This window comes from Mesoplodon bidens (genome assembly GCF_964165515.1).
Source record: "Mesoplodon bidens genome assembly, chromosome: 14".
Taxonomy (NCBI): domain Eukaryota; kingdom Metazoa; phylum Chordata; class Mammalia; order Artiodactyla; family Ziphiidae; genus Mesoplodon; species Mesoplodon bidens.
Genome location: NC_138170.1, coordinates 50,684,325 through 50,696,429, shown reverse-complemented (window position 1 = coordinate 50,696,429; position 12,105 = coordinate 50,684,325). Strand labels below are relative to the sequence as shown.

The window sequence follows — 12,105 nt, the reverse complement described above, 5'->3', positions numbered from 1 at the left end:
CAGAGGGAGGCCCCTGGGAAATGGAGGTGGCTTGTTTGGCGCGGGGTGTTGTCATACCTTTTTGGAGCTAAGAGAGGTTGTGCATGGGAGGACTGGGAAATGAGGGGGCATTGAGAGCCCAGCAGGAAGGCTCAAGGTCTCCCTTTTGCTGGTGTTCCAGAACTTTGGCCTTAGGTAGCCATACCATGAAGTGTGGCCCAGCCTGTTTCCCGTAAAATCAGCTCACCTGTTGGTCAACAAGCTGTCTGGGTCCATCTGGAGCAGAGTGCTCTGGGCCCTAGACTAGGCAAAGCCGCTGTAGATCCAGGTGACAAACTGTCCTCTTTTCTGTTGGTTTGAGTCCTAAGGGGTAGCCCCAGCTTTGACGGACGTGCAGGATGCTTCAGGGACTGTTCTTTTGACATCTCAAGCCTTACCCAGTTCAGCCCCCAAAAGCACCAGTGTCACTGTCCACCTCTCAGAGGGCCGTTCTGTGGCAAATGGCTTCCTTCTCTCCTCCGGCCTGTGTTGCTTCCCTTTCTCTGGTGCTCGCTCAATGTGGTAATGATGTGGGGAATGACCCCCCATTTCTCCAGCCATGAGTCCTGCCCTGAGCCCTAAAGACCTAGTTGTTGCTACCTAATTTGGGGCTTGTTGTGTCTGTGGGCCCCTTGAAAACCAGTGCTTCCCTGTGTTTCAGCCTAGCAAACCCCTTTGCCGCTTGTTCACAGCCCAGCACCAGCGAGGCCACTCTGGGCAGGCTTGCCTGCTGGCTGACCGATAGAAGACCTGCCGGGCTATGAAGGAAAATGCCCCCGGTTCACCCAAAATACTGCAGTGAGATGCTGAATTGTGAAGGTGCTGTGAAAAGTAAAAATGTAAAAAACATGAGGCAGCTGTGAGAATTCTGATCTGCAAATTCTCTCCTCACCCCTCCAGATTTTTTTTTCTTTTTTTCTGTTCTTTCAGCCTCTGAAACCCCCAGCTCCTCTGCCCTCACCTGGGATTTTATGGCTTTAGTAAAACTTTCAAAAATAAAAGAACACCAGGCTGCTCCTAGGGCAGGACATGGTGGGATATTGGTTTGGGTTTTTTTTTAGTCCTGGTATGGCAGGAATTAACTGCTTATTTTGGCTTCCTTCTCAAAGGGGTGTGGGCCGTCTGCCTTGTGGGGAAGCAGGTCAGCACTTTTGGTGCTGCTGCCCTGGCCCCAGACTGTGATCCACAGAGTGAGAGGCTGGCCTCCAGATGGAGAGGAGTGAGCAGATGAGGGTGTCTTGGAAGGAGGCTGGGTGTGTTAATTGTGTGCTTACCAAGCCTTCATTGAGGTTCTGCCTGGACTGCGGGGTACGAAACAGGGCAGGAGGGTAAGTGGACTCATGGAGGGAGACCATGGGGAGTTGGAGTGGTCTCCCTGCATCTTCTCCTGGCAGGCCTTTCCTCCATTATTGGAGGTCACCCCAGAGAGTAGTCTGTGGAGGTGTGGAGTATGAACAGGGTTTTGAGGCATGTATTTGAGAAACCAGCACCGACACTAGGGCCCATCCCTGCCAGGTTAGACAGCTATAATTCAGCCATTGGATACACATGGGAAAGGCAGGCCCCTGTGCGCTGGCCAGAAGCCTGAGATGTGGGAACCCCTGGTGGGTTACCAAGGGTAAGGAAAGACGCATGGAGTCTGGGCCGAGAGAACGGACGGTGTTGAAGCCAGAAGACTTGGATCTAGTTGGCACTTTGAGCTGAGGGGTGTTGGAAGGAATATCTTCTCCCTGAATTAGATCTCTCATTTGTCATTCTAGGGAAAGGCTAAACACCTACATAAGAGGTCATTTTGAGCATCACTTGAAGCGTTTTCTGAGAGCGTGCTTTCTGTTCTTTATAAGACCCATCTAATTTAATTTTCACAGCTACCCTATGAGGTGGGCATTGTTAGTGATCTTATTTTGTCTTTGGGGAAACTGAGACCAAGATCTCTCTAAACATTTTGAGGTATATCCTTCCAGTCTTTTTTCCTATAGGTTTTTATGTTTTAAACGAAAATAAGTTCATACAATCATATATTTTATACGCTTGTTTTTTAAAGTTAATATTTTACAAAATAGTTTCTAGTATACATCTACATCACTACATAAAGTAGCTTTATAGCATTTCATTGTAAGAATCTATTGTAGTTTAGCAAACTTGTCTCCTGTTATTGAACCTGTAGGTTAAATCTCTTTTTTTTTTTTTTTTTGCCATTATAAACAATACTGCACTGGATATCCGTGAAGCTCAACTTTTGCATTTTTTGCATACATTATTTTTTTTAAGGATAAATTTCTAGAAGTAGAGTTACTGGATTGAAATGTGTACACTTTTCAGAAACTTTGATACAAGGAGTCAAATTGTCTGCTTTTTTTTTATCAATTGGTAAAATGTAACGTAAAATTTAGCGTCTTAACCATTAAGAATTTTTTAGCTGCAGTGAAATACACATAACAAAAGTTATTATCCTAGAAGTTTTTAAGTGTACAGTTCAGTAGTGTTAAGTACATTCATGTTATTGTGCAACCAATCTCCAGAACACTTTATCTTGCAAAACTGAAACTCTGCACCCAGTAAACAGTTTTCCATTCTCCTCCCCCAGCCCCTGGCAGTCACCATGCTATCTTCTGTCTCTATGAGTTTGACTACTCTAGGTACCTCACAGAAGTGGAATCATACAGACTTTGTCTTTTGTAACTGGTTTATTTCACTTAGCATAATGTCCTTAAGGTTAATCCCTGTTGTTGAATATGGCAGGATTTCCTTCTTTTTTAAGGCTGAATAATATTCCATTGTGTGTATATACTACAATTTAAAAAAAAAATAATGGCTTTTTTTCTTCTTTTTTTTTGGTTGCATTGGGTCTTCGTTGTTGCGTGTGGGCTTTCTCTAGTTGCAGCGAGCAGGGGCTACTCTTCGTTGTGGTGAGCAGGCTTCTCATTGTGGTGGCTTCTCTTGTTGTGGAGCACAGGCTCTAGGCACACGGGCTCAGTAGTTGCGGCTCGCAGGCTCTAGAGAGCAGGCTCAGTAGTTGTGGCGCACAGGCTTAGTTGCTCCGCGGCATGTGGGATCTTCCCGGACCAGGGAATTGAACCCATGTCCCCTGCATTGGCAGGCGGATTCTTAACCACTGTGCCATGAGGGAAGTCCTATCCTACATTTTCTTTATCTATTCATCCATCAGTGGACACTTGGGTTGCTTCTACCTTTTTGCTGCTGTGAATAATGCTGCTATGATCATGGGTATAGTACACGTATCTCTTCTAGACCCTCTTTTCAATTCTTTTGCATATATACCCAGAAGTAGAGTTGTTGGATCATATGGTAATTTTGTTTTTAATCTTCTGAGGAATGGCCAGACTGTTTTCCACAGCAGCTGTACCATTTTATATTCCCACAGTTGCCCGCTTTTGAGTGTGATTTATGAGGGTTCTTCCCAACCTGGCCTGAGGCTTCCTCCCTGAAGGCTGAAGCAATGACTTGCATTTCTTCCTCCCTCCCATCCTCCACCCGCACAGGGCCTACGCCTCTCAGGTGCCCTGTGCTTTTGGACCAGCTGGGTAGGCAGGAGGGTGGGGGTCCACCCACCTGGAAAGTTCCATTACAGGGGAGGCATCGTGCTCTCCAGCTCCGCATCCAGGGCCCAGGGCTCCAAGGGCGGGGCTTCTTGGAAGGGCTGCTGTTTGGGATGTGATGAGTCACTGAGACTGATGAGGCCCGGACCAGCCTGGGTGTTGAGCTGTGCCAGGGTCAGTTTGCCTCCAAACCGAAAGTTCAAAGTTAATGAAAAAGCAAGCGTTCCTCTTGAAAGGGGACCTCCCCTGGCTCGCAGGACTGGGTGTTTTCACATAAAGGCCCCTCTGCCAGTGGGAATCAGGAGGCGGTGCCCGTGCTTCCTGACAGCCTCTGGCTTCCTGCCTGCTCAACAGGGCTGGGATTCACTGGGAGGGATCCTTTGGGGGCGGGCTCAGAAGCAGCCCGTCTCCATCTTGGACCTGGTCTGGCCACTTGTGCAGAAACACACAGGGCAGAGGATGAAGGAACCCGAGGGTTGGAATCCCCGGTAGATTTCCCATCAGATGTTTGTGACAGGAAAATGGCCTGTCATATGACTCAAAGAGCAAATATAAGGCAAAGAAGCCTCTTTTTTTTTTTTTAATAAATTTATTTATTTTTGGCTGCTACCCTTCGTTGCGGTGCACGGGCTTCACATTGCAGTGGCTTCTCTTGTTGCAGAGCACAGCCTCTAGGCACACGGGCTTCAGTAGTTGTGGCACGTGGGCTTCAGTAATTGTGGCACGTGGGCTTCAGTAATTGTGGCTCGTGGGCTCTAGAGTGCAGGCTCAGTAGTTATGGCACACGGGCTTAGTTGCTCCGCGGCATGTGGGATCCTCCCAGACCAGAGCTCGAACCCATGTCCCCTGCATTGGCAGGTGGACAAAGAAGCCTCTTTTTATGGGCGGAACTGGGGTGACTGGACTGTGACCCTCACTAGGAAGAGCTGTTGCCAGCTCCAGGAAGCTTTTTGGTCTGCTGTATGTTAGAAATTTTTTCACAGACCACTACCTCAGTGACTGTAGCCCCTTTACTTTGACCTTCATTAGTTCTCTGGAATCATAATTGCTTCCTTTCAAAAAGGAATATATTATTTTTAGATATATTTTTACATAGTACATAGATCTTAAGTGTGTAATTTGATGAGTTTGTCAAGTATAGATACCCATGTAACCAACACCGCAATAAAGACAAAGAACATTTCCATCACCCCAGAAAATTCCCTCAGGTCCTTTGCCAATTGATCCCCTCCCCAAACCCACCCCAGGCAATGACTGGTTGGTTTCTGTTAATATAGATTATAATTTTGCCCTTGTTTTGAATGTCATATAACTGAAATCATATGGCCTGTACTTTTTGATATCTAGCTTCTTCTGCACAATATAAGTTCTGAGAGATTCACCCGTGTTGTGTGTATCAAGAGTGTGTCCTTTTCTTTATTTCTGAGTAGTATTCCATTGTATAAATATGCCACGGTTTGTTTATGAATTCCGCAAGAACCATTTTTTAGATGGAGAGGGAGAAACCCCACCAGCCTCTACACTCGGCATGAGTGGATGTGTGTGTTCGTCTGTGTGTCCATCCACTCACTGAGCGAGGGCCTTGCCCTCGCTGGGTGCAAAGATCAACCAGAAATGGGCAGAGAGGATGGTCACAATGTAGGGGAAAGGCATACGCAGAGGAGGCGCAGCTAAAACGTCCTGCTGGCTCTGAAGTCGGGAGACTTAAGAAGGCTTCAAAGAAGAGGTGGTGTGCTGTGAGCTTTCAAGGAGGATGGGGTTTAGAATTCTCAGAGAAGCCTGGTGGAGAGGCCCCTGCTGGGAACAGAAGGAACAAATGGAGCACGGGGAATGTGGCGGCCCCACAGACAGACACTGCTTTGCCGTGGCCAGCCCACCGGAGGCTTGGGACTGGCAGCCTGAACCTGGTCCATCCCAGTTCTGGGCCCAGAGGTGGGGCAGGAGGGAACCCAGACAGCAGCACATCTCGGGGGCGGGGGAGGGAGGAGCACAAGGATGTGTTAAAACAGACCCTCTCTGTGTCTTCTGGAGTTGGCTCTGCCTTCCTGCCATTTCCACTTGGCTTCCAGGCCAGGCCCTGAACAGTTTCTATGTCCCACTGTCCTGTAGGGTACACGGGGGCCATGGGTCTGGAGAGGAGTGGCTGGGCCAGCGCCGGCAGTGAGCAGAGGGGACCAGCCTTCTCCTGCCTTCTTGCCACATCTTCTCCAGTGCGCCCTCTGTTCCTCCTCCCCCTTAGTCCTTTCCTGGTCGTGAGTCATTTGGCAGGAGGCACATTGACACTTGGTGACCCGGGTAACTGAGTCTTTGTGTTGAGCAAGGGCCCTCACGGTCTATGTCCACCTTTCCCCAGGCCGAGGCATCCCGACCTTTGGACCCACTCACACCCCAGTCTGGCAGAGGGCAAGGTCACTGAAACCATATGAGTTGGGAATCTAACCAAGAACAGCAGTATTTCTTTACCTTGTGTTTGTAGAATACTTTGTACTTTGTCAGACACCATCAGGCTTGTCGTTTCTTCAGCCAGCCAGTGCTTGCTGAGTGCCTACTGTGTGCCAGGTTATAGAAAGGTGAACATGTTAAGGTTGATGCCTTTAAGGAGCCTATAGTCTGGCTGAGCAAACACATGAACAAATAAATATAACAAAATGATGGGGCAGGAATACGTAAAGTGTAGATCAGGGCCCAAGGAGAGAATGATTGGTTATACCAGGGTGTATCGGGGGGGCTCCATAGAGGAGGGGGCACTCAGTGGCAGAAGGTGAGCTATAATTTTGGGTGGCCTCTGGGGGGTGGGGTGGAGGGTGCATTCCAGGCAAGAGGAGCAACCTGAGCACAGTGGGAGCAGGAGGCTGGGTGTGGATGCAACGGGTACGGTGTCATAGTCAGCTCAGGCTGCTAGAACAAAGCACCACAGATTGGGTGGCTTATACCCAACAGACACTTATTTCTCACAGTCCTGGAGCCTGGGAGTCTGAGATCAAGGCACCAGCATGGTCAGGTTCTGGTGAGAGCCCTCTTCCAGGTTGCAGGCTGCCAGCTTCTTGCTGTGCACTCACATGATGGAAGGGGCTCTCTGGGGTCTCTTTTATAAGGACACTAATCCCTATCATGAGGGCTCCACCCTCATGACCTAATCACCTCCCCAAGGCCCCGCCTCCTCATACCATCACCTTGGGCATTAGGTTTTCAACATATGACTTTATGACTTCCAAGGGGACACAAACATTTGATGTATAACATGATGAGAGACAAGGCTGGGGAGATGATAGGGATGGATCTTGGAGGGCATGGTATGGAATGTCAGGAGTTTGGATCTCACCCTGCAGCAGTGGGGACCCCAGTGGAGGGTTTTAAGCAGTGGAGTTTTAGAAGGATCACCCTGGGATCCTTGAGCAGGATGGATGAGAGTGAGACTGGAGGCAGGGAGGCCAGCTAGGAGACCAAGGTGGTCATCCACTCAAGAGATAAAGCCTAAAATAAGGAGATAAGAGAAGGGAAGGGGAGGGGAGGCTTGAAATGTTAAGGGCTTGGTCATCAGTTGGATATTGGGGCCAAAGCGCAGGAGAGAGTTGAGGATTCTCTTCTTGGACCTTCCTTCAGTCACTTCATCTTGAGCACCTACTACATATAAAGTACCATGTGGGCACAAAGGTGAGAAAGACCTGGGTTCTGCCCATCGAGAACCGCAGTCTAGGACAATGCTCTCTAGTCAGGACTGTGAGTTGCACGTGACAGCAACGCAATTTAAGTGGACTTTGACCCCACCCCTCCCTGAGAAAATGGGGAAAGGGTTTATTGGTGCATATACTGGAAAGTTTCAGGGGGTAGTGCTTCAGGCAAGGTGTTCACACAGTTCTTTAGGAATCTGCCCTTTTCCATCAAGTCTCATCTCTGTTCTGTGTAGACTTCGTTTGTTTTTTTTTCATGACTGAGTTTATTCAGTCTTTTTCCTGTCTCAAAAAAAAAAAAAAGCAAAAGACAAAAAACCCAGACATAAATATAGTTGTTTCCCTTTACAGCTTTCCCCTCTTGGTTTCTTAGTTTTGGGTTTTTTTTTTTTTTTTTTTTTTTTGCTTTAGAGCTATGCTTTTATATTAAAAAATTTTTTAATTTTGGTAAAAAACACAAAACATAAAATATACCACCTTAACCATTTTCAGGTGTACAATCATGTTAATGACATTCACGTTATGTAGCTTCATTTTAAGGCAGCCTTTCCCTAACATTTCCAGGCTGGCCTCTTAGCAGCTTAACAAGCCCAGTGGAAGGGGTAAGAATTCTGGGATTGGGTCTTCTCGGCCCAGCAGGCCACGTGCACACCCTTAGCCAATCACTGTGGCCCTGATGATGGGTCAGCCTGGATCACGTGCCTGCCTTTGAGCGGGCGGGGTCTTCACCCTGTGAGCCACAGGGGCTGAGCGAGGCTGCACAATAGGTGCTCCAAGGGAAAGAGAGGTGCTGCTGTGGAAAGAATGGGAAATGGATGCCAGGGACGCAAAAACAGCAAATCCCACTGCAGGCACATAGGACCCGAGCGCCTGACTTAGGCGAGGTAGAAACTGTTTGGTTCCACGGGAGGGGTGCATATAAATGCTGTGTAATCAAGGCATCTACCATGAGCTAGGGACTGTGGCAGTCCACACAGGCTCATTTTGCCCCCATTGAACTACTGGGGGAGCGAAGAGCTAGATGTACATAACCACTCCATGATGTAAACATGGTGAGTGCCTGGGGCGGGGTCAGGATTGCTTCCAGCAGGCACTGCCTGGGAGGCCAGGCAGGAGTTGGCCATGGGGGTGCCACCAGTGTGATTCCCCATGTGGGGCATGGGTGCCTGCTGTCTGTCCACCGCTTGATCCCAGCCGCTGCTAATACCATCCTTGCTTTAGCCCCCTCCTTCCCCTCCCAGGACCTCCGCCTCCCACTGGCTGCTCCAGAGTCTCCTCGGATGAGCCCACCCTGGGCCCCTGGGAGGGGCCTGGAGTTGGGGGCCCCCCCCTCCCCCGCCGAGCAGGGCAGGTCCGAGGTGCTCCCCTCCTCCCGCAGGCCTCTCCCTGGAACGCCTACCCAACTCCATCGCTTCCCGCCACCGCCTGACCGAGAGGGAGGAGGAAGTGATCACCTGTTTCGAGAGGGCCTCCTGGATCGCTCAGGTGTTCCTGCAGGAATTGGAGAAGGTGAGTTGGAAATAATAGCCCCATGGTCATCACTGCCCTCTATTGAGCACCTGTATCTATGCAACCCCCCACCCCACTAAAACCGTAGGTCCTGCTTGTACAAATTAGAAAAGAGGCCCCTCCACCTGCCCTGAAGATGCTCTGCTTTATCCATGGGAAAACTCATTATAGTATCCTGGTTCTGTAAGCATGAGACTCTCTACTGCCAGAAAAGAGGTATTTTTTTTTATTTTTTTATTTTTTTTTTGCGGTACGCGGACCTCTCACTGTTGTGGCCTCTCCCATTGTGGAGCACAGGCTCCGGACGCGCAGGCTCAGCGGCCATGGCTCACGGGCCCAGCTGCTCCGTGGCACATGGGATCCTCCCGGACCGGGGCATGAACCTGTGTCCCCTGCATCAGCAGGCGGACTCTCAACCACTGCGCCACCAGGGAAGCCCCAGAAAAGAGTTTTAATAAACAGAAGAGTCCACGCCACCTGCGAGCGGCTGGGAACCTCCTTGGTGAGCTCAGCTTGTATGACCAAAAATGTGACAGCCCTGTTGTGTTCGTTAACTTGTTTACCCCTCACAGCAGCTCTCTGAAGTAGGTATTACATTCATCCCTGTTTAATACATGAGGTTTAGAGAGATTAAGCCATTTGCCCACTACTCTTCCCTTGGAAGGGTACAGTCAGGCCGGTCCGTGTAGGCACTCTTCCCAGCTCTCAGGTGCCCGGGAAGCTCCCTACTGGACCCTTTAGCGGGGAGGAGGCCCATTCTTAAAGCCTTGCAGAGGCTGGCAGAGCTGGCCACAGGGGTCTGGAAATTCTCAGGCCTACTTATCTCCCTGCTTCTGCTTCGGGGGGCCTGAACGAACTCTCAACAGGGCAGCAGTTCCAGGTGTTAGCAGCATACTGTGATGTTACCCCCAGTTCTTCCCTTCTGGGAACTCCTGGTTTAATGGGGGGGGTAACAGGCAGCCATATTCAACAAAGATACTTGCAGTTCCTGCATCCCTGTTTTCATGTCAGGCACTACTTTGAGTACTTTACAGTTGTTCTCTAATTTAACCTTCAAATAGTAACCAACAGGTTACGATTGTTATTCCCGTTGTGTAAGTGGGGAAACTCAGGTGTGGAGAGTTACATAGCTTCCTGGAGCGTAGAGAGTTCGTAAGTGGCGTTGGCGGGGCTTGGGCCCTGTATGACTTGTGACTTTGGGGCGCTGCTTAAGCCTTCGGTTCAGTAGATGTTAAGTAGATGCTAGATGGCAGGCTTGACAGAGGAGATTTAGGATTGGCATCCAGACAGAGGAGGTGGGCACGAGCTGAGAGACTCAGCACCCAGGAGATATTTGAACCTCACCTACCTTGGCAAATGCCAAAATGTCAACCCAGCACCTGTTTGTGACGGACCTTTTTGGAGGTGTCCTCCTCATGCCAGGTCAGTTCCCACGGAGCAGGATTCTCAGCCTCAGGACTTCTGACGTTTGGGGCCAGATAATTCTTCATTGCGGGGCTGCCCTGTGGAGAATGGTCAGCAGCACTCCCAGCCTCTACCTGTGGGCTGCCAGCAGCCAACCCCCTCCAACTGTGACAACCAAAAGTGTCTCTAGATATTGCCAGATGTCTCAGGGGCAAAATTGCCCCCCCTGTTGAGAGACACCATCCTAGAGTCCCTCTGCTTGGCTGGACTTCAGTGGGAAAGAAGTGATGGGAGGCTCAGCAGACACGGGACTCGACTGTACTCCCTGGCAGAGGTCCACGTGGAGACTTGAGTTGACCTCTGCCAAGGTCGCATGCAATGTTTCAGGAGCTCTTCATGTTTGAATTACCTATAGTTTGTAGGAAGCTTTCATGAAAACTTGAAAGTCACCCATTCAGTCAGAAGCCTGGGTCTTGGACTCTTAAAAGGGGATTAAGGTGATGAGCTGGAATGGTGTCCAGGACTGGAATCAGCGCCCCAGGGGCACTGGGTGGACAAATGGGCCCCGAGAGCTGGTTATCTCAGGTCGAGGGAGGGCAGGCCATAGAACCCTGTGCACCCTGTGCACTGCAAAGCTGGATGTCCCTCCTAAGAACCAGCGCCAACCTCTGAGGAACTAAGAATCTCTCTAAAACCTATTTCAGTTTCTGAAAGATAAGGTGGATGGCTCGTTGATTTTATTTTCCCCCTCATATCAGAGAGGGAGGTGGCATAGTGAAGGCAGGCCTGTCTCCGTGGGGCTGGGTGACCCGCTCAGAGCTGAGGCTTAAGAGACAGCTCAGTTAATAACAATTGTTCCTCAGCTTTCTAGGAACCAGGGGTCAGCTGTTGGACTGTTCTGAGGTTACATGGTTATGTGTTGTGACAGGGACAGTGCAACGTCTGGCGTCTGGTAGGCGCTCGAGTATTGAAAGAATGCACCAATAAGTAGTAGAAAGAGCCTGGAATGTGTAGCTGGCCAGACTTGAGTCTGAGGTCCAGGTCCAGGCCAGCTTTGTGTCCTCGGGCACTTTCTGAGCCTCAATTTCCTCATCTATAAGGTGCAGATAAAACCAGCCTTGTAGGGCTGTTATGGGCATCCAGCATTTGCACAGGGAGAGTGCTTTAGACCTATTTTGAATTAAAGCAAGTTAGGTTGAGTTTGGTCTGAGTATTGCCCTACGTGCCCCTAAGGTGGCTGGGGGCTTGGGTGGCGACGGGGCCGCCACCTCTGCCTGGGCTGACCCTGGCCCTGGCCTCTCAGCTTTGGAACTTAGAGACAGCGGCTCTCTCTGTGTTCCCCTTCCCAGATCACAAGTAACACCACGTCCCGGCACCTGAAAGGATCTCACCCGGTCGACTACGAGCTCACCTACTTCCTGGAAGCTGCACTCCAGAGCGCTTATGTGACAAACCTGAAGAAGGGGTAGGTCGCCGGCAGCTGGGTGGGACCCGGACATTTCTTTCAGGCCTGGGAGCTGCTGACATTGCTCAGGCCTCCCTCTTCTCTGGGCTGTGTGTGTACGGGCTCCCTGGAGAGGACGATGGGGGCTGGCTTGTTCCCGTCTTGTCAGACTGAGCTTGCCCAGGCCCTTGGGGGAAGAGCTGAGCTTCAGGAAGCTGCTGAAGCAATAAAGCCTGCACATGTTGGAGGTGGTCATCTTTAGAAGGGGGAGTTCTGGGAGCCCGATGACGGTGTGGGAAGAGTGAAGGACAGTGAGCTGGGCGGTCTGGAGGTGGTCACTGTCGCCTGAAGTGTCAGCTAAAGTCATTTTGCTTCTCTGAGCCTCATTCTCCCCAAAATTTAATGGAAAAGGTGATTCCTGATTATTCCAACTTTCAAGGGGCTGTGAGATCCGAGGGGAAGTGTGGTGAAAGTAAAGGCCTGGCATCGTTTTTGGGGT

At 50.1% G+C, this 12,105-nt stretch overlaps 1 protein-coding gene across 1 annotated transcript in view; it reads left to right on the top strand.

Annotated features, from left to right (window-relative positions):
- TTC7A (tetratricopeptide repeat domain 7A) overlaps positions 1 to 12,105 on the top strand; it is a 123,180-nt gene that overhangs the window by 27,150 nt on the left and 83,925 nt on the right. The window contains exons 4-5 of the mRNA XM_081254250.1: positions 8,628 to 8,758; positions 11,512 to 11,627. Coding sequence (XP_081110376.1) covers positions 8,628 to 8,758; positions 11,512 to 11,627 — 247 coding nt within the window. The remainder of the gene's footprint in view (positions 1 to 8,627; positions 8,759 to 11,511; positions 11,628 to 12,105) is intronic.